Source organism: Fringilla coelebs, assembly GCF_963513975.1.
Source record: "Fringilla coelebs genome assembly, chromosome: 6".
NCBI lineage: Eukaryota > Metazoa > Chordata > Aves > Passeriformes > Fringillidae > Fringilla > Fringilla coelebs.
In genome coordinates this window covers 39,444,625-39,472,485 of record NC_140034.1, presented here as the reverse complement: position 1 = coordinate 39,472,485, position 27,861 = coordinate 39,444,625, and the positions used below count along the sequence as shown (strand labels likewise).

The window sequence follows — 27,861 nt, the reverse complement described above, 5'->3', positions numbered from 1 at the left end:
ATTTTAATTTTCTTTGGTTCTTTGGATTTTTGTAGCCTTATTTTAGTAACAGTCATCTTACCAGAAACATTTAATATATTTTCCCTAGTGCTACAAACTTCTTTCACTGCTTTTTATTGTAGTGAAAGTAGCCATGTCTTCTGCCACTCATTAAGAGATTCTAGATTCATGTTCCACACCTGTGGGTTTTTTTATTAAAATATAATTGAAAGTAGGCAGTCAAGGAATTGAATTTTGCACCTAAGCACAAAACATGGCAGTATGGAAGGCATATTACTGTAAGATTTTTTATCAATTTGATAAAATTACACAATGCTTTGTTTAAATGAAACGGAAGAAATTTCTGATCTGTGCCCTAAAGTGCCATACAACTCAAGGGGCTAACCACAAAACCAAAGTCCTTCTTACTGAAGAATATATAAAGCAGTAGTTGTCAGCAGTTGTCAGTAAGCCACCATGACTACTGGAGAGCTGGTAACAATTTGACAACCAACTCATTCCCTTGACTAGCCATGTCTCTGTTCCATCTCTCTGTACACTCTGATATAATAAATAAAACTAGCTTAATTAATGCATTGTACATACTTGCAAAAGACATGATGCCCCCAAAACCTTCACTGCTGTTGTTGGAGACAGTAGAGTTTGGGGAGCTGGCCCTGGAATCTGAATCTGCATCAGAATCACTGGCCAGTTTTAAACTGTTTGGCCGAAGTAACTTCTGAGACCTTTAAAGAAATTAAGTACAACTGTTATTAGCATTCCCCCTCCCCACCCCAAATCAATATATCATATGGTTGTGGGAGACTGACGACGGTCTCACTCCCACCAGTTTTCCAGTTTTCACCACACTACCTGCACCCTCTGGAAAAGGAAGAAAACCACCCAACAAACAAGGAAGGAAAAAAAAAAAAAAGAGAACTGAAGCATCTTTACATTCAGGCTTTTATAGCCTTTCAGGGCATGCTGAAAACTTGTCTGCAAAAGGACATTGGCAGACTTGCAGGCAAAAGGGTTCTGGTTTGAAAGGAGTAAGAAGAAAACCCATTGCCACCAATCACTGCAGTATCTTTCCCCCAAAATACAAAGATTTACCGAAAGAGTTTCCAGAAATCAGCACATGATATACTAGAATGTTCTAGAAAGAACTGTTAATTCTCACAGCTTTTACTGCTTACATAAAAGTAAGGAACTGAAGGACTACGCAAATGCTTTTATTCAAACTAGAAAGGGTTGACAGCACTTCAATATTAAATGAAAGTGTTCAACAATAAATCTCAATGGCCAAAGACATTTGAGTGCATGAATGTTAAACTACATGAAGCAGACAGAAACCCCAGAAGTGCTGTACAGAAGGGCAGGAGACAAGGAGGACTCGCCTGCTTCCATTGAGATTCTGGTTAAATCTTGGGGTGTAGCTCTCTTCCTGCTCATCATCTTCATCCTCTGTAGGAAAACCATACTGTGGTTCAAAGTATGGATTGTCATACTCTCGCTTCCTCACCACCCCTTCTGAGGAGCTCATGCTGCCAGCTGCGATGTCACTCTCACGACGATCCAAGCTTATCTTGGGAAAGCTTGGTTGCAATGGCAAGGAAGAGAGATGGCTTGAAAATCCAGCAGCCAACTTCTCTTCTATTTCTGCTGAGTCTGCTGCCTCCTGTGGACCAGTCAAATCATTGATCTGTTCGCTAATTTGCATTACATACAACTGAAGGGCAGGACAAGAACAATTATTTCAAACTGGGAAATCTGCACAGTCCTTGCTGCTTGCTACAGGGCCCCCACTACATCCTCACTATCTGTGTCTCTAAACTAGGATTTCATACACACTGCAGTATTTGTGCATTGTTCTAGGGACCTACTTCCCTTTAAAACAGCTCTGACTAGTAAGTGTTAGCACAGGATAATGGCTTTCCATTACCATGTTCCCATTCCTCTTAAAAGACCACAAGTTCATGAGTTTCCCTCCCCCACTCCCTGTTCCCCTAAAGATATCAGGCCTTTCCAGACTCTGTAGAAGCAATTCCTGCAGTCTCAACCTGGACCATTTCTCTCAGCTAATGCTGCATTTTTCAATGCACTGGAACTTTTTGTACAGGAATGGTCTATCCCAGCATAAGAGGGTACCAGCAAACTCCACCTTGCTCAGAAAGTCTAGGGCGAGCATGCAATTAAATTTGTGCATGGTGTCACAGTCCTATTAGCTTTTTCCCTTCTCAGAAAGAACCACGTGCATTCTCCCATTCTTTATATCCTAATACGCTGATCTTGAGGCTGAACTCATCTCAGTACACACATGATTCACTCCATGGATGACAGTGCTGGGGCTGCTACTGGCTGTAGTACTGGAACTTGAACGAGGCTGGTTATTCTCCTGGGAGTTCTCGCTATCCATGGTCTGTTCATCAGGATCCCCTGAATATTCTTGAAAATCATCAAATTCCACTTCACTAGCATCACCAAGGGCTGCATGAGTCAGGGGGTCAACATCTGCAAACACATCATTATTCATTAAACAACATTGCCTTCCTCAGCCTTTTGCCCGTCTAACTAAATATTCCTAGAAGACGGGAACTTCAACAGAATCAACTTGCATAAAAATTCAGGTTGTAAAGGGCATTTGGAGGTCATCCATTCCAATTCTCTCCTCAAAGCAGGAGCACCTTCAAAATTAAAGTAGGTTGCTTAGGGCTTTGTCCCACTGAGTTTTGAAAGCTTTTAAGGCTTGACATTCTACAGTGATCCTGGGAACCTATTCAACTACAATAATCATTAAGTTCTTTTCCTTACATCCAAGTAGAGTTTCTTTGTTGCAGCTTATGATTATTACCTCTTGTCCTTGGGACATGGGAAATGTTTTGGGACTTCTAGATTTAGTTTATTGAACAGAGTGTTTATACAGTTTCCATATAAGCCGCAGAGAATACATTTTTCTGTCCCCACTAGGACAGAGTAATACTTTAAAGCTAGCACTGAGAACCAATATGCAGGGACAGGCGAGAGCCCACTCTGCTGTCCATATTGCACAGTATTTACTGGCAGCAGCAGGTTGTTTCCCGATCTAGTGAACCAGTTGTGTTCAGCAGCACCTATTTCTGTTCTTCCTCTTCACAGTGTTGTTTGGAGGAGATTGTTTACAAGCAGGAGAAATGTCCTTTCTCAGTCTACCCACACATTTTTACCTCAGAGCAAGACCGCAATGGGACAATACTTTGTTCTGATTCAGAGATTTAGGGGAGGCCTTTTTCCTGAAGTGCTTCAGATGAATTGGGAAAGGGAACCTATGTGGACCTTGTGAAAGTAAAAGCAAAAGTTACTCACTTGGGGTATCACCATTAATGTCACATTTCATCATCTCACTGACAAAGTCACCAAGGGAGGAGTAGGAGGAACTTGAATCGTCGTAGTCGACGCTGTCACTGCCACTGCCGCAACAGGCGAGAGAGAGAGATGAGTGGCAGCATCAAACAACAGCAGCCTTTGACGCTTTAAAGATGTGAATCAGCACTGTTTTCATGGACCTCCTAAAAATCTCATATTATAGCAGCTACTAACAAATCTCACAGGCCAACTTCATGAAAAGTAAGAGCAAAAAACATAATTTTCAGGTATGTGAAGAGTTATGGGAAGACATTTCAAATCTCTTAGCAAAGTTATGAGGCTAAACATAAGTGAGTAGAGAATAATGTATTAATTCACAAAATGTGTGTGTTTATGTAGGACAACTTCAAGGGAACCGGGAATCACAAGTAAAAGCATTTCCTTTTTACACTAGTGATAAATCCCATTCTGTTAGGACAACTGGTGCTATGTAGAATGCAAAATATGTGCAAGTCCAAGGCTGAAAGATCTCACAAACCAGGAAGGAATGAAAGGCAATAAACTAGACACAACACTCCAAGAAATATGACCAAAAACTACTATATAAAGTTTCCTTTCATTTTATTAAACACACAAGGTGGTCACAAGCTTTGCGTAACTATGGATAGGGAAGAGAGATTTAAAAGAGTGGTAAGATGGCTGAGGGTATTTGCAGTACTGCAACAGAAATAACCAGAGAAAGAAAAGCATGGAAGAAAAGACAATAAGGGTGTGAGGAAATGATGAATTCAAGTGGCATACAGGTAGCAAAAGAAAACAGGAAAATAAGTATGGAGTATCACATCAAATGAATACACTAGCAAAGGGTTAAGAGGCTTGCTGTGATAACAGAGCAGTGAGAAAATTTACTTCAGTGTCAGTATTCTGCCCAGTCAAGAAATGAAACAACAGCCTGGCAGACTACAGAGAAAGACTGCAAATGAGAAGTAGGAGAGGCCCAGCAATCTGAAATAACTCTTATGTGACTACAGGCATGTTCCCCACTAACCTGTCATCGGTGGGATCAGAATCTGTTTCCTTCTCTGCTGGGACATTCAGGGCTTCAGCCAGCTGTGAATTGCTGTCATAGACTCGATAGTGGATGGGCTGCAGCTGATGAGCATACCACTTGGGTTTGTCACCAATTAGGGCTGGGTCAAACATGTCTGCACAAAAAACCAAGGAGAGCATTAATCAAACTCATTTAATGGTGTCAAAGCCTTCATTCACAGTGACACTACCCTCTACTAAGTCTTGCACAAAGGGACAGTCTTTAAGTGGCCAGCAAGACTTCTCCATAATCAAAAAAGATGTAAAATTAACTGCAGGAGCAACTCGCCGATAGCAGGGCTAACTTGGGAGAAACACATGAGGCCATACATAAAAAGTGAAAAATATCCCCTGAACTAGATTTTCCTCCCCAGCAGGACTAATACAGTATAAAATTAAATCCTTCCCTAGAATGTCTGGTTTTTAAGCTACTGCATTACATCCAAGTGCAGGAAAGGCAAGACCAACACTTACTGTTATGAATTCTTTGGAAAGCATAATTAGTAGGATTGAGTGACCATTCTCCAAAGTATTCTACTGCCTGTGTTCTGGAAAGTTTATCAGCAAAAGGTGTTTGCTTGGGCCTAGAGGCAAGAAAAGAATTTGCCTGGAAGGCTACCACTGGTCGTGGGAAGAGGCGAAGAGTGCGAGTATGCATTTGGAAACCTTGCAAAACATTTGGTGAGTTGAAGAATCTCACCATAGCAACCCTAAAAAGAAACAGAGAACAATACATTAGATAAAAACACAGAGCGTAACAAAAAAAGAATAAAGAGAGCCCTTAAAAGGTACGCCAGAGACAATGTCTCAAACCATTGAAGAATGTTAACCTAACTCTTCATAGAAAACAGCTGTCTTGCAAAAAACAAAAGAAAAATCCAGACAAACCAAAACGCAAGAAACCACTTTGTTCTAATTCACCATCTTAACACAAACACCCACTCAGTGAAGGATATCATTCTTGTTTCTACTAGCTGAGGTAACAACTAAGTCCCCAGGGTTTTTTTTCTGTAGTTAAGGTTTGTGATTTAAGCTGAGGATACAATATCAGACTGACAAATCCAGGTAAAGTGGACGATCTATAGGAAAATGCGAGAAGCAAAACATCCCCTCAAGATACACAGTTATGTTCATGCAGGTAATAGATATGAGATAAACACTGTAATTACTGCTCTTTTCCCCCACATGATGTCAAGGAGAATCTACAATAGTACCTGACAGATGCTGTTTCACCCACGGAAATGTTTGTGCTGCCCTCAAGTGCAAACCTTTATGAAGACTCAATGACACCTTCCTGTTAAGCCTCACCTGGTAGCCACATCAACAGAGTCCACATCATTTCCATAGATCAAAGGGTTGAATTCTGTGGAGGGAGTAGACTGCAAATCATTCTGTGGTCTTCCCAGCAGCAGAGGCACCTCCTGCCCCTCATGAAACTTCTCTAGATTAAGAATGGGCTGAGTATTCAGGCTCATGCTGGCCAGGGCCTATTGAAGGACATTATGCACACATTCAGCAAGAACAGTTATTTAAGGAACAAATGATCAGAGCTACCCTGCCCTCTAGGCAATTGCAACAATTATGCATGCTCCATTAATTCCTCTTAAACCACCTCCACGCTGAGTCAACAAGTATCTCCAGGCTCTCCTTTATGCTGATTGTCAAAATGATCTCCTCAATGCTGAAACAGTCCTGGAGGCAGTCAAGGAGTAGCACAGAATTCCACTTTGCCAGATCATTAATGACATGAAAACAGATAGTCCTAACTGGACCTCTAGTAGTATGGCACTGCATAACTCTACAGCTTGTAGAGTTATTTCCATGTGTAATTTGAATACATCTTGGGAATTAAAGGCCTTGAAACTTGCCCTTAAAGGTGGCTATTCAACAAGTAATTTGATATTCCAGGAAAATGTGGAGATACCTCTGCATAAACATCTGCTTTATCCCTGAAAACCTCCACTTTCCATTGGAATGAAGCCTTCATCTGTCCATGAAGTTACCACTTCAACCCTCATAAAATCTTCAAGGAGCAGCACAAGTGGAGAACCAGTCCTGGACACCCAGACCTATCTAAATCTTCCTCATTTTTCCCATTTGCCACTGAGGCTTCATCTTTTCACTTAAAAAATAAATAAATATATAAAACCAAAACAAAGAAACTAACAAAAAGAAAACCTCCAAAGGAAAGGGGTAAAATGGAAAATTGAGGGGAAAAGAATAAAATAAAGAACCTTGTTGTCAGGAGTGAGCAGCTGTTTCTGAGTGATTGCAGTCATGCTAACCAGACACTGGAGGCAAGATGGAAGATCATATGATAACACCACAGCAGCCCATCAGAGCCAAGACGAACACATGACCACAGAGAAACAGATGGAAGGAAAAAAAAATCTATTACTACCAAATATCACAAATGAGAGGAAAACAAAACGGACCACAAAATAGACACATCTTAGGAAAGAGGTATAACTGCCCCACCCCCAAACATTCATATCTGGCCACTTTGGAAATAGGCAAGCTTGTTGTCCTTAAAGATGCAGCTTAGAACTTCCTACAGCAATTTAAAAGCAGATATCCTGAAATTCATTTATTGACTCCAAGAACCAAAGGCACACAGAAGTGTTAACCTTAATAACGTGGGCCACAATTTGTCTGCTTTATACAGCAGAACTCCTTTGCCAATGACAAACCCTTAATAAAAATGTCCATAGGAACACACAGGGAATGTAAGCTGAATTTGGGTGAACACTCTGAGAATTTAAATATGTCTTCAAAAAATTTGCAATTTGTTCTTCTGATACTTGAGTTTACCTTTGCACTAGTGAGAAAGTTTTGCTAAATAGTGCCTGAAATTGCAAGGGGGTGAGGCAGCAGTGGGGGGAAGGTTGATCTAACAAAACTCCAGGCAATACATCACTTCCATCTGTGCTGACAGCAGGTACTGGGATATCAGAGAGGTTACACACTTTGCTCTCCTGGTCTATGAGGAAAGAGAAAGGGCAAACCTCATCACATTAGTAACACACTTTACCTTTAGATACTGCATGCAGCGTGCATAAGGAAAACAGAAATAAAGAGATAAAACCTGCTTGACACGATCAGCCAGGATGACCCAAGCTGATTAATGGCTTAGCAGGACCTGAGAGGAGAGACTGACACTTCACACACAGATCTGTGAATGGAGGGGAAACAAAGATGATCATAGCTTGATGGATCAAGTCAGAGTTTAAAGCCCACATGGCAAACATAAAGGAGGAATCTGGAACTTTCTGCATCGACTGGAAACAAGTTGGCCTCAAACAACAAATAAAAAACCACCTGTTGTGTACAGGGACATTTCAGCTTTACATTCACGGACTTGCATTCTTATTCACTCTAGCAGAAGACTAGGCAACACTACATATGCTACATTCTACTGCATCTGAGTCCTTTTGCCAAAGTGCATATTACCTGTTTCAGATGCTTTTTCAGCTCTGAAGCTTCTGGTTCTGGCAGTGCTGGCAAAGATTCCGCATTGGTGGGAACAATCACCTGTAATTAAGCACAACAGACTAAAAATTCCCCAGCTGTAGTGATTTCCAAAACAGAATCCCCAGAACCTCCAGCATTCCAGACACTGAGGAATAAAAGACACAAAAGTAAAATAAGAAATAAAAAACTTCCGTCTCAGACAGACGCCTGCTCTTCATTCTTTAAGGTTGTTATTGTTTACAATATAATAAACAATGGAGTTACTTTACCATTTACCTCAAAAACAAGAAATCTGAATCAACCCACACTTTCCATCCAGTCGATGATGTTATTCACATTTTCTTTAAATTAGCCGTGCTCATACCCTCGTAGAAAGTGAGATACATAGCCCCATTTGAACCATGACAACCTGTGGGAAGGTTCTTAACAGATTGGGTTTCTTAAGTAGGGCTATAAGCCAGTCTGACAATTAGTCAAGAAGAAAGTTCTATCATTTGCTTGAAGATTCACCTTCTAATGATATAGCCAGGTCAATTAACTGAAAAAGGATGCCTAATGCAAAAGACATGGGGACCTTGAGAAACAACAAGGAACAAAATCCTAAAGTTTAAGATGGGACTGGCAAAGGCAGACTGAGACCAGGCATTACTAAATTCTCAGTGGTTACACTGGTGACAGTACACAGCTAATGGAAACAAAGCCACAACTTCTTATGGGTGCCACTTACCCTATTGGTATCCAGGTCAATAAGCCACACATCATCAGGCATTTTAAAATCCAGTTTGTAAAGGAAGAAACTTGCTGGAACACCGATGATATAAGGTGTAGGGGCTAGAAGCAACTGAGAGAAAGACACACTTACTAAGTACAAGATCTGACCATGTTCTTCCCAAATATTTATTTATTGACTACAGCACGTTTACAGCAGAGTAGACAACACAAAATGCATTGATAAATAAGTAATTAATACCATACAATGGAAGCATTAAAAAATAAAAATAAAAATAAAAATTAAAAACAAAAAAATAAAAGCTCCTGCTCAGAAAGCCTCAATTTTCATCTAGGAGAAAATATATTTCCATCTCCCATGTTTCATGTCCCACTGCCACCCAGGACATAATTTATATGGCTACACAGCTCTTTGCAAACAAGTGCCGTGTCTATCGTGGTCCTAAAAAAAAAGAAATGTTCAGAGTAAGAGCCTAAGCTGAAAAGCAGGAGGCTATGGATGAATACATCCTCAGCTCAAACTGAGTCCATGCCATTGTAAATAGGCACATTCAAGGACTTTACCCTTATGCTCATAGTGGTAGTTTGGTTTCAAAATAATAACATCTCTAAGAAGTACAGGATGGACACATTTTTTCAGATGTATGTGGAAAACTTAGGGGGAAATTCAGGTTGCTTCTGACAAGGCAATGAGCAGAGGAAAAAGGTTTAAATCAACTAGGAAAAAGGTTTAAACCAACTAGCAGCTTGAGACCAGTGGCTTGGGAGGCTAATTTATTCTTTTAATCTAGAACTGTTGGTCCCCTCCAAGGAGTGGCACAAGAACAAATCTACAGCATCAGTTGCAGGAGAGCACTGAAGTAGTAAGATGGCTTGAATTCTATCTTTCCAAGCAGAATAATGAGCTCCTGCAAAGAACTGACTATTGGCAAAACCCAGGCTCCCAGCTGAAGCTAAACAACACTTCATATTTCTGAAATTGCAGGCAATAGTTTCTGAACTCTGAATAAAAGAGCCCTCAAGCATCCTTAAATATTACCCTGGACCCTCCTCAACAAACTTTAATACTCAGTTTAGAGGGGGAAGGGGGTAAATATCATAATAATATTGTCAATCTACAGTTGTTCAGTCCATTGTTTGTGAACTACTGCTTTTGAATCACTCTATTCACTGAATGTGCTCTGAAGATATCCTACATAAATGGTGATACCTATAATTTAAATAGTCACACTCAAGCAATGTTCTTTGCAAGGCAGACTTTGATACAATCTCTGAAAAGATGGTGAATGAAAAAAGGACTACAGCTATATGAATTTTAGACATCACAGAAACATCTTTCGTGAAAGACCAATAAAGGAAAAATATGTACCTGTTCTGCAGAGGCCATGCAGGTGGGAAGCAGAGGGATCACTGGGAACATGTACTCCAGTGGGTAGATCATGGCCACAAAGGCCATCACAGACATTGAAAGTGCATTATAATCTCGGGACTGCAATACAACCTGCAACCAAAGAAACTCCCATTAGCACTGCAGCAACCATTCACTTCTAATACTCCCCTCAAGTGTGTACAAAGACCACAGATTTTGGGATCTCCACAGACTGAAATTCAATGGCTGTGAATTGGGTAACCCTCCACTAATCTGTCTGAAAACAAGCTTTGGGTGTTTTTTTGAGTGGGAACAGAACTTTTCAAAACAGGAACCTCAGAAGGAGCCATTTACTCCCCTCACCCTCCACAGACTAAATTCATTCCAGGCAGTGCAGAGAGACAGCTGTTCTACACAGCTGTCTGTTTGAAGAGGGCAGAACTTCCTACATACTTATCAAAGACCAATGATCTTCCTTTCTTACCTTGTGCTCCAGAAGGATGCAGGTCAGCACCTGCAGGCAGGCATCCACTCCCAATAACTCCAAAGGCAGATGTAATGGAAAATCCACCAAAGTGAAGCGGGATGGATCAGGGAGAGCAAAGGTCAAAGCTGGCTGCAGCTCGTGTGGCAAGACTTCCACGTCCACCCGCTTCTGCCCAGCAACGGGCATCGGGGAGCGGAGCAGCCGGTATATCCAAGCCTCAATCTCCCGCAAGTCGTGAAGCAAGGCGCTAGACTTCTCTTCCACCAGGAGGGAGCCTGTGAAAATCCGCCACATTGTGTCCCTGGACAGGGAGAGGGGCAAGATTAACACTCCAGGAACTTCACTAGACGGCCATTCCGCAAGGCTCTTCCAGAGAAAGGGGAGATCCACCAAGGATTAAAAGAGGCAACTAACAAACCTTTGATCACACAAAGGAATGCAAGATAGGCATTCATACAGACACAACCCACAATGTGAAGAAGAATAAATCTTTCTGTGGCAGGAATCAACGCAAGTATGTCACTTCAGACTTCATTCACATGTTTAAAGGATTCAGTCAGGTCCAGATCTCTGAAAAGCTCTCACCACCCTCAAGCTTGAAATTCAGCAGGCACACAGGATACTCTCCTATCTCATCCAGAACTGTAGCAGACTGACTGCAGGACTCTGCTTCTAGCAGTCTACAAACCTTGGCAAGAATAGGAATTAAACCTGAGATAATAAAAATACGCCACATCCAAGATCCCCCAGGTGTCTCAGCATGAGAAAATACCCTTCATCATTCTGTTCTAAATTGCAATGTATCATTCTTAAGAGCTGTATAACTCAAGGGAAAAATGGATCTACTTCAGCTAAATCTCTGAAAGCTGCGTAGAAAACATTTAGGTACCTTAGCAAAACAAGCAGCAAGTTCTCCACATCCTAAGCTGGCAATCTGCAAACCTGCAGCTCACAGACAGGCTGGCCAAAAAGCATGTACAGCATTGCTCAAGGCCTTCAGAGCTTCACAACTCAAAACTGGGTCTGACAAGGGAAGCACAGAGTCTTGTCCACTTCAGCCCTTTACCCTGTAGCATAGTGAAGGCTGCAAACCTTCTGTATTCATTCCCCAAATATCTGCAGCCTGATAAATATCTTGAGTTACTGAACAGATCCTCTAGAAAGCTATGGGTTCCAATTGGAGCTTCTATCTTACAGTTCAGAACTTTAAAAAAAAATAATGAAAAGGAAAAAAAAAAAAAACACTGGAGGCTTCACAAAGACAGAAAAATTAGAGAAATTTGGATGGCTCAAAATAAGGGCAATTTGAGATTACACTGAGTACATGATACACCTCTCAGGAACTTTGATGCTTCTCATGCTCCACTCTTCCTTCAGCTACTTGCCATGCATAAGAACATTAGGCTGCTAAGAAGTGTGCTCCACCTTCTGCCAACTGTAAGGGTTCAGTTTCACCTCTATTCTGCCACCACTTCAAAACTATTCTACTTTTCCAGGTCACCACTAGAAAACCACATGGTAATTCAAACCTGTTGCTTTACCTTTCCCAGAGACGTATGCTTGATATTCTGTCTCTTGCTACCTTCATCCATCACTTAATTATTCTCCTTAAGAATTATGCCAAATAAGAGCAAGTTTTTCAAATACCACATGTCATTCAAACACCAAATTGAGGAAAATCATGAAATTCAGTGGGGTGTTTTTTCCTCAATAATTATCAGGCTAAACCAAGTGACAAAATAACATTCCTTAACATGTATTTCCATTGGGGGGAGAAGTTTTGCTCTGACAAAATGAGTTATTCTCCATCAGTGGATTCAAGTGATAAATCTGCTAATGCAGAAAGCAGTCATAATAGGCCAGAACAGTCTCCTAGAACTATTCCAGGGCAGTAGCCCAAGAAGTAGGCCACTGCTCTATAAATGGGACATTTCCATTTCATGCAAAAAATAAAGAGTTTATAAAGATAAAAATTATAATAATTATAATCCTGCCATTTTTCACTTTTGACAAGTTTAATTTGGAGTGTACCAAGCTACTTAACTCACATTATGTACTGTCTCACAGTCCTGTCCCTCAAACTGTTGACATAATCCCTGGGTTCTCCAGAGATTAATTTCATACTTTTTCTATTCAGTTAGCACATTGGAAAGGAAAACACCATCCCAGCCCTGACACAAAGGTGTCAGGCTCAGTAGCACAGATACACATCCTTGGCTGAAATACATAAAGACATTGTTCCTTCCATACCCTACAGTGCAACAGCTTCTGTCACATACTCAACGCTACAACAGCAGATACGTTACGATTCTTCCATTATATTAAATATACACCAAGTTCCTGTCAATTTGCTGCTACCAACAACCATTCCCATGTTTCCTAGACAACTACTTTGTTTTCTACCTCTCCTCCCACTCTCCTTCAAATATTGTACTTTGACCTATTTCAGCTGATCCTGCTTCTCTAGTCTTTTCTCTCCCACGCTGAAGTTCAGGCTGTTTCATAAGCTTGTTAAGCACATTTTCATCATTTCCCTCCTGCCCCAAGTAGAAATTCTCTCTGTTATTTCTTGGCTGGTTCTAATCTCCCAGAGAATCATCCTGACATATACTGCCACAGAGCTTAAATGCCAAAGCAACAGTAGCAGCATGAGCATTCAGCTACAGTCCTCAGAAGGGTAGTGCCTCCTTAGGTGCATCAAAAATTAAAATCATACCAGATTACAGAATCAGACAGAGAAGTTTTAAAGAAATTGTTATAAAAATTTCCTTTTCCTACTGTGAACCTGGGTTAAAACAGTGAAAAAGGCCAGCCCTTGGTGTTTGGCTGCTTCTGCAACCTCAATTTACTGTGCAATTAAATTGCAGCACTGAACACAAACAGTAGGAAGAAAAAGTTCTTCCCTCTCGACATACCTCTGCACCCCACGCGGAATCCCCAACTTCTTGCCCAACAGTCTCTCGCTACAGCAGTCCACAAGTCTCTTGAGGGTGTACAGACACTCACGGAAGGTGGAAAAGAAGGGGTAATGACTAAGGATGCACAGAGAAGTCAGAGTGCTGTTCCGAGAGCGATGGCTGCCTTTGGCCAGGCGCTTGCTGCGCGGGGATCGATTCACATCCGGGGTAGACTCTGCACTGGGGGCCTGCAGTGAAGAACCGCTCTCTGAACTCTCAGTGCCCACTTCCTCCTGGGCTGCTGATGCATCCCCAGATTTAGGGATCTTCTGTCCCTCTCGAGCTCGATGCCCCCCCGCGCCTTCCCCCTTCTCCTTGGGCACTCGCTTCTGGAAGGAGCGGTAGAAGTTGACGCAGATTCCATAGCGAGTGACCCCCGTGTCCTTGTCTGTGAGGGTGAACACGAAGGAAGTGTCATCACGGAAGCTCATGCGCTTCTGCCGCACGCTCAGGCATCCTTCTGGCTGGCAGAAGAACACAACGTCGGGCGGGAGAGGAAAGTCTGCGTGGTCTTCCAGAGGGTAACGCCGCAGCAGCTCAGGAGTCTGAGCAACACTGTCGCTGCTTGGGTGCCTACAAAAGAAGCAAACAAAAAACCACATACATAAATGACCAATAATAAATATTTTTGGGAACTTCCTACTAATGTGTCAGGAGCCTGTGGACTCAGCTTCATCTTTGTTCCCTCTCTTCCCTGCTGTCCATAGAAAGTGCAGCTTCTCAGTCACTAGCCACAAAGCTCACTCACTAGCACAAGGCAGAAAAGAAGTTTAAGTCTATACAGTCATTAGCAAGGAGCCTGTTCAAATCTGATTAAGAAAAGGCCTTCCAGGAATAAGTTGTTCCCAGGAGAATACTGTATTGTCATGTTGCTCTGACTTTGACTTTCAAAATTAATTTAACTGCACAGGTCTCTGGGCAACACTTCAGTAGGAAACACATTGTCCCTCCCCAAATACACAGTCAGAGGAAAAGCTCCTAGATTTCAGCCTTTATGAACAAGATGAAAAATTAAATGAGAAATCCAGTACCAAATCCTAACTGAGAAAGCAAGAATTTACAAGGAAAGAACTCAGATGAACAGTGGAAGGATATGAACCTCATCCCAAAACCACTTTCATTAAAAAGTTCTAGCAACCACACAAACATATGTGTTTGACTTTCAGACTGGGATTTAAAGTGTAATTTATATAAAAACTGCATGGTAATATGCACAGCTATTTACCACTGTGACTCACTAATCTTTGGACCTCAAATCACTACAGAAACATGAAGACAGAAAGGCAATACTGTTGTTTCCTAATTTTCCACTAGATTCTTTCAAGATATTACGCTTCTGCCTCTTTCAAAATACAAATGACACTTGCTTTTCTAATATAAGAGATGTGAAAAAATTCAAACAACTAGTAATAGAATGCTCACAATTTACAGAAGAAAATCATTGGTGTAAATAGCTCTGCTGACTAATTCTTCCAAACTAATATTTTATTTAAAACAAGTAAACATGCTTTCATAATAAAATTGGTAACAAGATTTATACTGCCTGTAAAGTTAGATACTGAAATACTGTATGAAAAAAAGATAAACACTAAAATGCTTTTATATGTTAATGGACACAACTAATGCATCATCTGCTGAAAAACAAATGTCAAATAATGCTGGTACTATTTAGAGAGTCTATTTGGCAGCAAATGGTCCAAAAAATGACATCAACAAAGTACAAGTGCATGTATCACCACTTCGTGCCTTTGCTGTAATATTAGCTATGAGGACAGAGTTTTCTCAGACACTGAGAAAGTTTGAACCCAAAAAGTTCCAAGAAGTATTGCTGTTTGTGCACAGTGGATAACAAGATGTAACAGTAAAGGCCACATGGAGCACCTAAGGGCTTTGTAGGAGAGACTATTTCAGTCAGCTCCATCTTTCATCATAGGCATTTGCCGAAGTGCCAAACAAGACAGCAGTAGCAGCCTAACCAGCACGGGCTGGCAAAAAGTAAGAGAACTGTAGGAGTCCAGAAGCGATAGTAGCAAACTTCGAAGTGAGAACATCAGACACTATAAGCTTCACTGGAGGAGGCAGCTAACATTTCTCCCTCCTCTTCTTAGCTGGTGACACACATATAGAAAATTTGGTTGCTTTTCTACAGACAGTAAGAAGTATTAAACTATTACAGTATTCGATCCATAAAATGCAATAATAAAATAACTATTAGTTAGGATTATGTAATTTCCTCTACTCAGTCTATTTAAATATTGCATTCAAAGTGTTCTGAAAAGAAAGCAACAGGCTGATGTACATGAACCACTGATATTTAGAAATGAAAGCAAAGTAGACTTTGGCATACGCCCATTACATAGAATTTGCAGACAGCTGCTGCCTAAACTTTGAATAAGGAAAAAATAACATTTATTGAATACCTTTATGTTTGACAAAGAGAATACATCAACCCTACATTTCATATGTGCTTTAAGTAAATATGTATAACATTTTATTTATTAATAAGACTTTAAAACCAGAAAGCATTCATGTAATTCCTGTGAGGATAAATAAGTATTAGAGGGAGAAACGGCCAAGTAAAGCAAGTTTCAGATTTTTTTTTAACTGAGTTTATAGACTACATTTCAAAAGCTGGAAAAGTAGCATTATTCTACTACTAGCACATTATTAGTAATAAAAGTAGTAGAAAACTTGTATTTTACTTGTATTTAGCTTTCAGTGTTTTCAATTTGTGAATCCCTCTGTCCTGATGCTAGTAAAAGAAAAGTTCAGACACAAAGACTATCAGAGAGTGATAGTTAAATTAGCTTTTCTTAGTCAGCCTCTGCAGACCTTTGACAAGAAGTCTAAGGACCACAAGTTAAAAAACTCTGACTACACTAGTATCTTTCAAGAAGTGTCCTGGCTCAAGTAGGTGCTCCCCTTAGGGGAGCACTCTGCACACATTTCAGACAGCCCTTCCTGAGCATCAGGAAGGCTTCATCACTGGATGCAAGGCTATTTATCCCCACTCTACTGCCCAAGCAAAAGCTCTGCTGAGACTGTTTCACATTACCTGGCTCCAATGATCACAAGATAGTCAAGTAGCCGAGAGCAGATTTTCTTTTTCTGCACCATTGTCCTCGATGCCCCTCCCTACGTCATCTCAAGGAATTCCTGTTCATTGATCCAGCGGTCAGTTATCCCATCAGCCGTGATCGCTGCCCTGGGGAACAGAATCTGCTTGAAACAGTCTGCCAAGTCCAATCTATAACCAAGAAAAGCAGGAGTGTCAAAAGCACAACCAAGAATATCGAATACATACAAGCAACTTAATGACCTTAATTATATTCCCAAAAAGCTTCAATGTTCAGTGCAGTCATGGTCATCCATGATCTCTGTCTTCATGAGCATAAAAACACAGCCATGTGCCCACAAAAGCAGAGAGATGAAAAACACACCAAAAAAGTACAAGAGTATCTCAAGAACTCATGGTTGGAGTCAATCATCTCGACTTCAACCATTAATTCTTTGGTTGAAGAAAGAATTCAACCAATTCATCTGAAATTCCAACAATCTTAGAGGTCTCTTCCAACGTAAATGATCCTATGATTCTGTTCTAAGGGAGAACACAAACCAACAAAGCTGCCTACCACTGGCAAAGAGCTACTCATTAAATGTTTTGTGTGCCACTTAGGCAAATCTGTAAGACCTCGAGAGTGCTTGGGAAGGGAGCTTCAACTGGCAAGACTGAAGGAAAAAAAAACACAACCTGAACTTTAGCTGTGGGATAAACAGAACAACTAAAGAAGGGGTAACACCAGAAATCCAATTTGATAAAATGCATCCCACCATCCCAAACCTGCAAATGGCTGTCAGCAGCACAATTCCCAAAGACTATGATCTCTAACACCTTTTCTGTGCAGATACAGAACTGCAGTTCTACAGAATTGCAGTTTACAATAGCAAAAGTGCATCTTGTAAAGCATACTGGGTTTTTCCCTTACTTCACTCAGTTCCATTTATCTTGTTTAACTTCACTCCTTACTCTTGATACCCATGCCTCCTGCAGCAAATTTCTCGGAATACTTTATGATAGAAAGATCCTCTTGGTAAAAATGAGATTACTACTTGTCAATAATTATGCTTAATAGATATCCAGAAAATAATTCTTTCCAATCCCACTATTCATAGCTCACAGAATTCATGAAAAAACAGGGAGAAAAAAAGTTTTTAAAAGGAATACAGTTCCACATTACAGTGTTCCCTACAGTGTTCGAAACCAACCTGAAAACAGAAACTTCCTGAAATTGAAAGGTCTAAGAAAAATCAGAGATGCTCAGAGTATTCTAGAAGTTTACCGAATATTCCAATGGATTTTTTAATAAGACTTATTTTATATTTAAAAAATGAATCCATTGCTTTCTGGGACATATTCAGAATAAAGTTTCCATTTCAGTTCATGTTTACATCCTAAAGCAGGATGTTAACACATCACATACACAGCAGGGAAATTTTATTCATTAGCCCTCTAAACAGCAGTAAGAACACAAAAACACTAGTCAGTAGGTAGTATTAAAGGAGTAATAAACTGAGAGAAACTTAAAGCCTCACACATAAAAAATCCCACATTTTGTGAAACTGTGGCATGCTTTTATTAGATCCTCAACTACAGTTACTGTAGAGTCCTAAGTAACAGCAGTATGAATTATCTTCTCTGAGCAGCAATATTGTTGTAAATTATCTTCTCTGAACAACAGAGAAAATACAGACACAGGAAGCAAAGTTTCTGTTTCCACATTTTAATGACATTATTGAAAACATTGTAGAATCTGTCCTAGAAAAGCTCTTGATCCTTGATATTCTGGAAATATCTTGGCACAGAAAAACTCAAAAGGAACAAGATGTTGGGAAATCAAGTGGTCCTTTTTGTCTCCATTTTGAAGAACTACTTTATCTGTTTTCTTTCCAAATGGCTTTCCCCAGAACTCTTTAAAGAACAAACTGCTCAGTCACAGACAGGGACATAGCAAGAAGTCACCGCAATGCAACCTAGAAGTACGACTTCCAGGAAATTCTGCTACTTAGTGGTAATCAAAGATGTTTTTCCTCAAAAACAGAAGCTACCCAACCCCTCAATAAAGGTGGAGAAAATACACTGTGTTTGTCTTATGACTGTAATTTCCTTCACATATTTCCTGCAGCTCTGCAAAGGAGTTAGCAAGGTCTTAGAAATAATGAAATTTCAAGAATATCTGAGCATACAAGTACAACGAATATATGCAGGGCATACAGTATCCCTGGAATGGCTGAAGCTACAACCTACTGACACCAGACACTGAAGTTTCTGTCCATTTTTTTAAAAAAGATCTGAGCACTTTCCATGATTTCTGCTTTCTATTGCAACACAAGCACCAGGGAGACCAGACTGATGCAGATGTTGTGCCAGGGCTTCCAGAGCCACCTTTATTGATTTACTATACTTAACAACACAACAGTCACAGTCAGACATAAGAGGACAAAGGCTCTTTTTGGGAAGATGAGTAAGTGTTGGATTGGAGCAAGAGGTAGGAGAATTAGAACCAAGTGTAGGTTTTTTGCCTTCCTCTATTGAATCTCTGGCTTCTTCAGAGATCTAGCAATGGCTGATAACAGCACTTAGAAGAGTATTGCACCAGCATTTCTTGGAACTCCTCTTCCTACTCCTGCTTGGAATCAGACCCCACAGTTGATGATCTGTATAAGGCAACACAACAGTCATCCCAGTCCTGCCTCCCCCTCCCTATCTGCCAAAAGCTTCCTTTCAGGCCAGTATCGTTCCGTTCCCTATGCTGGCAGAAGAGCTTGTGCAGCTACAGGGCAAAACAGACAGTGGAATCGATACAGACTAAACCTAACACCCTCCCTTCTTCTGCCTTGCTGCTTTTGCTTTTACAAGGTTATTTTTTTTTTTACTTGGTTCACCAAGTGGCCCAACAAATGCTTGTGCAGACACAAAGAAAAGGTAGGAGAAAGCAGTTAATGGAACCTAGAAGACTTGACTGAACACGGCATGATCACAGAACTACAGACAGCACCTCTACAGGCAATACAGAAGTAAAGTAATTTCTAAGACATTTCCTATCATCCTTCCAATCATCCTCTTTGATTTTAGAGACTAAGTATATTAGCACAGAAATAGATCAAACGACCAAGAGATACTTCATTTTTTCCTCTTTCATGTTGGAATTTGGACCTGAACCAAGAGATTATCTTGACTCTGAGATGGTTGATATGTCAAAACGTCTTCTCTCTCTCAAACTGCTTTAACTTCACATTGCTTTCTCTGAAAAGGCCTTGTGCAGCGTCTTTTCTCTTTGCAAACATATTGGAACCAGCCTTTTGAAGGCTGAATCCTCAAGCAGCACTTGAGAAGAGACTTCCTATTATTTCAACTCTAGAAAAGATGAAAAATAGAGAAGGGAAGGCCTACCACAGAAAAATACTGCACCAACAGATCATGTCTCAGACAACACCAAAATTTAAATAAGCACTTATACAAATGGTGAATGGGTTGGTGAGAACTAATACTACCCACACACTGTAGCAGCTGTCAGCAATACTCAGCAATAAAAGGTGGCACTGTAGCCTAGGCACAAAGACAAAAGGCAAGAACCAGCACAAAACCACGGCTTACCAGTAACTCAAGACACAAAAAAAGTGTTCAAAACAACAAGCATTTCTATTATTGGCATTACTCTGCATTTCAAAATTCCCCAAACACCCACATTTTAGGTTGTACTACAACTTCTTAGAGGACAATCTGCATGGTATTCTGCAGTTTAAATTCCTCCCAGAAATAAAAGCCTATAAAAACAAACACACACACTCATGAAAAGCACCACAGCACACAATGAATGGGGCAGCATGAAAGAGCCACAGCAGACTTTCTATCAGTTTAGAGTCATCTGTGTCAGAGCCATGCCCTGCATTAGCCCCTAGCTGAGTTGGGACTAATGAGTTGTGCAGTTATCCTATTTCATCTATCCCTTGGAGTTCTCAGTCTTTGTTAAGAGTCTTCTCATTTGAGACACAAATCTAGAGGAACAAAGCAATTTAGTCTAAGAATAACTTCGATACAACAAACTTAACACAACTAGTGTCACTGTTTGGGGTCTGGCTGAGATGGAGGTCATTTTCCCCGCAGCAGCCCTCCCAGTGATGTGCTGTGTACTGGTAACTGGAAAGATGCTGATAACACATCTGTGTTTTGGCTACTGCTGAGAAGTGCTGACACAGCATCAAGGCTGTCTCTCCAACATCTTCCCCCCAGCCGTGCTGGGGAGTATGCAAAGTCTTGGGAGGGGACATAGCCAGGACTGCTGACCCCAACTGACCAGAAGGATATCCCATATGACATCTGCTCAGGGAAAAACCTAAGAGAGAGGAGAAAGGCAGAGAATCCATTATTTAAAATATTTATAATCTGGAGCAACCACTAAGCCTACTAAAGCTCTGCTTCCCAGGAAATGGCTGGACAGCAATTGCTTCTGGGAAGTGGATAATAAAATTTCTTGGGCTTCTTTGCTTCCATGAATGCAATCTTTGCTTTATTAAACTGCCTTTACTTTTACCCATAAGGTTTTTTCCATCTTATTTTCTTCTCCCTGTTCTGCTGAGGAGGGGTGTGATAGAGTGGCTTGGTGGACAAGTGGCATCCAGCCAAGGACAAGCCACCACACGCACCTGCAGTTGTTTTCATCACACAGAGGCTCCCAGCTTTCATGGGCCAGGCTTACACTGAACTGCATGATGCCCGGCAGGTGTTTACATCATTGCTTGCAAAAATGGTTTCAAGACAACAGATTAATTTCTAACAGGAAGGTGCTAAGCCCTGCTTTTCCTACAACTCTTCCATGCTTTAAGATGGGACCAGAAAGGCTTCTCCTTTCATTATCTGCAGCTTTTACCTGGTAAAAGGATCATACTGCACAGTTCACCAGTGCATGAATACCTTTAGAATATAAATCAGCATCATACAATTCAATTTGCACACTGACTTAATAATGAGCATACACGGGACATTAATTTGGAAGAGAAAAAAGAGGAAATTGTGAAGGAGACAGAGAAAATTATAGGACAGAAGTGACATAAATTACGCTTCACTGAAATTTCACCTTGTGAAAAACCAGATTTCCAGTCATGCCCAAACAAAACTAAATTTCTAGTTTCCTTGGAACATCCTGAATTTCTATTTACTCTCAGTCAAGACAGCCTGTACTGAGTTCAGCTGTAATAGCCACCATGCCTGACCTTAGTGCATTGTTTTCTGTGAACTCAAAGCTCACCAATTGAACTAAACTGAGAGCTGAAACAAACACAAATAGGGCCAGGAGTTTCAATGCCCACCTTTGGGTTGATTTATGTTTCTTTTTCTCACATCCCACACCTTGACCTATCTGCTAAGCTATGAGAAATAGGTGTGAGTACCTCAGGACCAGCCAACCTCACCTGTGTGGGCAGGAACTCCATTTAACTCACTGCTGAACTGAAAACAACATGGTTTGGAGCCCAGTATGAACTGTTCATGGTAGCTTTGTCTTTAGACATTTTAATAATATTTATGAAATCTTTACCACTGAAATTTTGGTTACTTCTTCTTCCAAGTGTGTTTCAAATGATGCCAGACATCTCTGGTATAGCACATGCTATTTTTGCTTCTACTAAACTTTTAAAGAAGCAGACAGGCAACATTCTTTTCACATGAGCCATTTTTCACTTCCTCTGCTTAACAACTATATAAAACACTGCAAATAGTTTGATACTTTAAAATATGCAACATTCTAGGAAGCTCATTATTGCTATTACCCAGATACTACAGTGTTTCTGCTAACACAAGAAACAGACAACGGCAGAGATGAGAACACTTCCCCTTCTCCAGAATCTGACAGAACATGGAACAATTTCTAAAATCTGACCTGGATGGACTTGCTATACTGGTGCAGCTGCTTTGTGTGTTACCATGCACCTTGGCAAGGCAGCAGTGCATGCCAAAACTGTGACTCCTAAGAAGATACTTGCATCTGGAGGCAGGGGGGGAAGAGCATTTTCAAAGAATTGCAAGCATACCTAAACAGACAATGACATATTTATCTAATATGGCTAATCTATAACATAGGTGTCATTCTGCAAAATGCCATGGGGATAGTTCCAAGCATAAGAAATCACCCAGTAGTGAACAGGACTGCAGGCAAATTCTAAAAGCATCTGCCCTGAAGCACATGCATCACTTCAATCTCACTGATTGAAGCCGCTTCAATCAGGTAAAACAGCAGATGCCCCTAAACTATTCCCACTTTTCATCTATCAATAAATCTTGAGGGAAAGGACAGAATAAACCAGACAAAAGAAAATTAAAGAATGAATGGGGAAAACAGGTTTTGGCAATACAAGAAGACTTATTTTGAAGGCCTTCTCAATAATTATAATAATTAAAAGATTTCTTCCTTTCCTACTAAGTAATATTCTCTCTTTGCCTTCTGAAAACAGAACTGACACAGCCAAGCATCTTTAGCTCCCACATTAGCTGTCAAGAGCAAAATGGAAGTAGCATGGGCAGGGGTGCTGACAGATAGACTGAAAATGACCAGAATTACTCCACAAACAGAAGTATCATGGCACAGATGGGAACCTTTTTGCAGTATCACGGAGTGAAGCTGGACTGATTCAGGTTCCCGGTTGCTATAGTGACAGATTTCCCCATCCTTGCCATATGTCAGCCTTTCAGTGTTGCTTCCTCTCTCCTCCCTGCTTCAGCCAAAGGCTTGGCTAAAGCAGCCTGCTGTACATGCAAGATCACGCAGTCACCACACATGCACATGCTGTGAGAACAGCCCCACAGGTAATCTGATTCAGATCAATCACCATAGCAACCCAATCTTTTAGTCCCTAGATTTCAGCCTGTCGGGTATATTTATAGAGCAGCTGCAGTGCTCCACCCCCTCTGCTCCACTACCAAAGCTCCCAGCACTGCCCACACTACCAACAAGCTTCACCCAGACGCAAGGGACTGCCTGGAGTCAGCGCTGAAACAGAGCCCTCCTGGCACCTGCAGGCCCCAAGCCAGATGACAGCATAGCATCTGCAACATGCTAAATCCCTCTCAGTCCATGAGCTGCCATATCCACGAGAACTACAAATATCAGGAGGCATTCTTGCCCATGGAAAGCTGAGTTACCGAGCACAGCTGACAAAATCCGCTTACCCAGGTACCCACAGGATGCTTCCACAAACATGCAGCGCAGGCACAAAAAGGATGTGCAGAGTGTGCTTACACAAACACACAATCCTAACAGGACCTTGCAGGCAGCAGCGAAGGAGAGGTTCCAGCAGCACGTGCCCCACAGAGCCACAGCTGCACCCACCAGTAGTACCTGAAAGCCATGAAGAAAAATCAAGACCAGGGCTTGAATGAGCAACAAGAGATAAGCATGTGAGGAAGAACGGTATGCAAATACTGCTATCCATTTTATTGCATTACACTCTTGGGGAAAACCATCAACAAAAACCTAATGCAGGAAAAGCACACCCTTTTATAGTACTCTACTTCCCAATAGGAAGGAGATGACAGATTTTAGCCTCAGCCACAGGACATTTCACACGCTTCAATTTAGATTAAAGACCTTATTCTCCTCCCCTCCTTTACTGTGTGAAACATCTCTCTCGTGATCCTTCCTGGGCAGGATCATTGTGCAGGGCACCACTCACTATAGAATCATAGGACAAATTCTGGCATAAAAACCCTCTCCCAGTCTGGCCAGTTCTCCTGCTCTACACTGTTTGAATTTAAATTCATCTCTTATTCAAAAATCATCTCTGGAAATTTGCATGAGAGAACAGTAACACAAGGCCAACTCTTTTGAAGTCTGTCCATTTTTGCCCCTCCTTGTGAAACATCACCCTTCTCATTTTCTCTACCTCATCAACTTTTCACTGATCCTCAAATCTGTACTTGAACATTTTGCAAGGAGTGGGGGTGGGAGGAAGGAAGGGCAAACCAAAGCCCACACAATGCCCCCAAGCCCAATTAGCCTCACACCACCTGCAACCACTACAGCATTACATTTTTTTTCCAAACCAGAACTGCTTTTGGCATGACCTTTAAGCTGAGAAACGCTGGTGCTGCTTCTGAGTGCAGCCCAGACCCCAGCATCCACAAGATGCCTCCATTCCCAGCCCTCTGCTGGGAATTTGAGCAGTAGGCCACAGTTCCCATAATGCAGGCAACAGAAGGTTTTTTCCAAAAACCAAATAGTGTAAATATACAGCCATAAAAAAATTAACAAGAAAACAACAAAGCGTGTGACATTTGAGAGAACTGCTGGATGCAGCTGCAACTGCTAAATTATTCAGTGCTTTCCCTTGCCACGGCGCCTCCCCCAGCCACAGTGAGCAGCTCTGGGCCAGGAGACATCACTCATGGCATCACCACCACCAGATACAGGCACATTCAACTCTTTCCTGGAAATCGGTCACAGAGACAAATGGGAACCCAACAATAAATTACAGCCATTTGTAAGACAGAGGAGGGGCAATGCTCACAACCAGTGTGGAAACACTGAAACATTGTTCAGGATAATAATGTGAAGCAGAAAATTAAGTACTCTAAATAATCCAGTCATTTGGCTGTTGTTAGCACCTCAGAACTCAGAGCCCCACATTTGTTTTGCCTTTGTGTATTAGAAGCACTCAGCCTGTCTCCCCTGCTTGTTACTCCTTCCCTCTACACACCTTCCCCTTCTCTTCATCAACACTGTGGGAGATCAGAAATTCCTACTCTCAAACCCATCCTACTATTAATTTTGGTGATAAATCGTAGTACCAGCTGGTCAAAACTGAAAGGAAATAAAAGAGACAAGCCCATTTTCTCTCTACAAGAGCTCTGGGGTGTGAGAAGCGTGCATTTGGCAGACTCACCCACACGTAAACATTGGGGGAAGCAAGCTCAGAGTGAAGAAGGGACAGGAACTGCCTCAAGCGACTGTTGGAGCCAGCAAACGACAGAGCAAGGGCTGCCGAGAGGACCTTCTAGACACTGGCAGTGGCAGTCACCACACCAAAGGAAGGAGGGAAAACACCACCCTGCTGGGCATGTCTTAAGACTACTAACAAGAGAGAAAGGAGAAACCAGGTGGCCTGGAGGACAGAAGCAGCGTGCCCAGCTCGCGGCTCCAGCAGAGCAGTTTAACTGCTTATCAAGAGCAAACAGACACGGCAGCAGAGCTGCTCAGAGTTTGTGGCTACAGCAAATTTTGGTGGGTACTGGTTTTGATTCTTAATTATTTGTATCACAAAAAGCACTCCTCTCCTCCTGCTAGCTGATGACAGGGAAACAGGCAGAGGCACAACTTCTCATCTCCTGTCACCAGGGCCTTTCCAGAGCAAGGACAAGACACCCAGGCAAAAAGAGATCCAGAGAAGCTGGTGTCAAAGCTAAAGGCAAGAAGGTGATCAAAAGTTTTACACTGACATTGGAAAATTCAGTCAGAATATAACGGAAGCAGGACACAACCTGGGAACTGATTTTCAGATGTGACAAAGTAAGAGGATATGAAATAAAAGGCTGCTCTGCTCAAAAGACAACACACAGTTCCTGGAGGTCATCAGATAACAAATTTGACAGTAATGTATCTTTGTCCCTCGTACAAAAAAGCAAATGTTAGTTCCCTGATTGTCACAACTGTTTAGAGATTAGCTACAAACAAAACAAAAAGGCGATATCTGACAAACATTACTGGATACATCAAAGGCAACATGATGACCAGTTCTGTTTTGAGGAATGCTGCTGCTTTGAAATTATGAAGGCAGTAGAAGAAAGAGAAAACCATAAAACCTTGTTCCGTGCTAACAAAGAACATTATTTCTCACAGCAACCCAGAAGCACAAGTCTCTCATTTAACTGCAGTGTCTGGGATCACAGCATGAGAACTGCCTCAGCTTAGGTAATTTAGGCATATGCAAGTAGTACTTCTTATTTCTAAATCCCTGCAAGGGTCCTGCTAGCAGCAGTGATCTAAAGTGAACGCAGTCTCTCACAATTCAGTGGTTTCTGGGCACCAATAGGCACAACCTCCCCATCTGGGAGCTCCCCCGTGTAAAGATACTTCAGAGCTCCTGGCAGTACATGGGTCAGTTCTTCAGTTTGCCTGACTGGGGTTTCAGCTGGTTATTCTAGTTCCAAGACAGAAATGAGGAGCATGTTTGTCAATAATCAACAGTAATTTCCATGTTGTCTTGACAGGTTTAAGGAGATCCAGTGACAGAGAATCTAGCTGCTCCAAAATTATTTTCCAGCTCAAACAACAGAGCAAAGACCAGCTGAATTATACAGGTTCAGGCACAGAGAGTGAGCAGTGGGTCAATGGAAGTTTTTCATAGCTCTCAAGGTAGAGAAGGAAAAGCAGCAAAGCATTCTGTCCTCAAAAGAAATATCACAATTATCCCACAGATTATCCCACTAAAATACATTCCTTTCTAATTGATGCCTCATGATGCCCATTTCCATTTCACTTTGTTTCTTATTAGGCCACTGACAATGCTTTCACTTCACGAAAATTCATAGCTTGAGATAGATGAAAGCTCTTTAAACTGGGGACATGATATTAATCTTACATATTAAACTCTTTCATTCTTTTTTAGTAAATCCTTTCCTCATTACTGCAAATCCCTAATCAGAAGCTGTATCTGTACTTTCTACCAGTGCACTGAATAACTATGTGAACTGCCTGGAAATTTAATGCAGTGTATCTTAAATGCAGGCACAACAGGGCCAAAGGACATTGCAGGAATTCATCTGGGTTGTAACATATGCATTGCCTGTCTCCAATTCCTTCCTAATGGAAAGTAAGTGAACCATTCACCTCTGCACTAAGTTTTAACATAAAAGTATCAATTACCATCTTGTGAATATGATGGCAAATCCAGTTAAAAAATGACAGTGTGAAATGACAGGGAAGACACAGTATTTTACACCATTTGTTATCCCCTCTAAATCTCTATCCCCTCTAAATCTCTACCAATTTCCCCTCCCCCCCAAAAAATACAAAGCCATCCTTCTAACAAATGCATCTGGAAAGGAGTATCAGAGAAAATCTACTAGCTAGAATGCTGGAAATTAAAAACTTGGAAGAAATTTATTCTCTTAGAATTTAGCAGTACTTGTGACTTTCTAATTTCATACTCAAATTTTTCATAAATATTTGGTTTTGCAACTGGCTCACCACAGAAGATATTAAATAGACCAGACAGAACATCTTGACAGAGTTATGCCTAGTTTATCCTGTCTATACAGAACCTGAGTATCTGATATGGCTTGAGAGGGGAAAAGCTATAAATTATGAGCCTCTATGCCCCTGAGCCCAAGGCAGATAAAATCAAAGCCAACACTAATTTAATTCAGGAAGATAATATGAACAAGTGTT

General features: G+C 41.2%; 1 protein-coding gene across 10 annotated transcripts in view; it reads right to left on the bottom strand.

The window, feature by feature from the left end:
* MADD (MAP kinase activating death domain) overlaps positions 1-27,861 on the bottom strand; it is a 68,175-nt gene that overhangs the window by 38,136 nt on the left and 2,178 nt on the right. For 8 of the 10 annotated variants that reach the window (XM_084208119.1, XM_084208125.1, XM_084208121.1 and 5 more), the window contains exons 2-15: positions 16,479-16,670; positions 13,382-13,996; positions 10,464-10,767; positions 9,980-10,111; positions 8,609-8,722; positions 7,861-7,941; positions 6,645-6,701; positions 5,719-5,897; positions 4,885-5,120; positions 4,370-4,526; positions 3,322-3,425; positions 2,297-2,490; positions 1,377-1,708; positions 586-725 (exon numbers count right to left, since the gene is read on the bottom strand). In XM_084208119.1, the coding sequence (XP_084064245.1) occupies positions 586-725; positions 1,377-1,708; positions 2,297-2,490; positions 3,322-3,425; positions 4,370-4,526; positions 4,885-5,120; positions 5,719-5,897; positions 6,645-6,701; positions 7,861-7,941; positions 8,609-8,722; positions 9,980-10,111; positions 10,464-10,767; positions 13,382-13,996; positions 16,479-16,540 (2,707 nt within the window). In that variant the 5' untranslated portion in view covers positions 16,541-16,670. The remainder of the gene's footprint in view (positions 1-585; positions 726-1,376; positions 1,709-2,296; positions 2,491-3,321; positions 3,426-4,369; positions 4,527-4,884; positions 5,121-5,718; positions 5,898-6,644; positions 6,702-7,860; positions 7,942-8,608; positions 8,723-9,979; positions 10,112-10,463; positions 10,768-13,381; positions 13,997-16,478; positions 16,671-27,861) is intronic. The other 2 variants (XM_084208123.1, XM_084208120.1) reach the window with 1 other exon arrangement.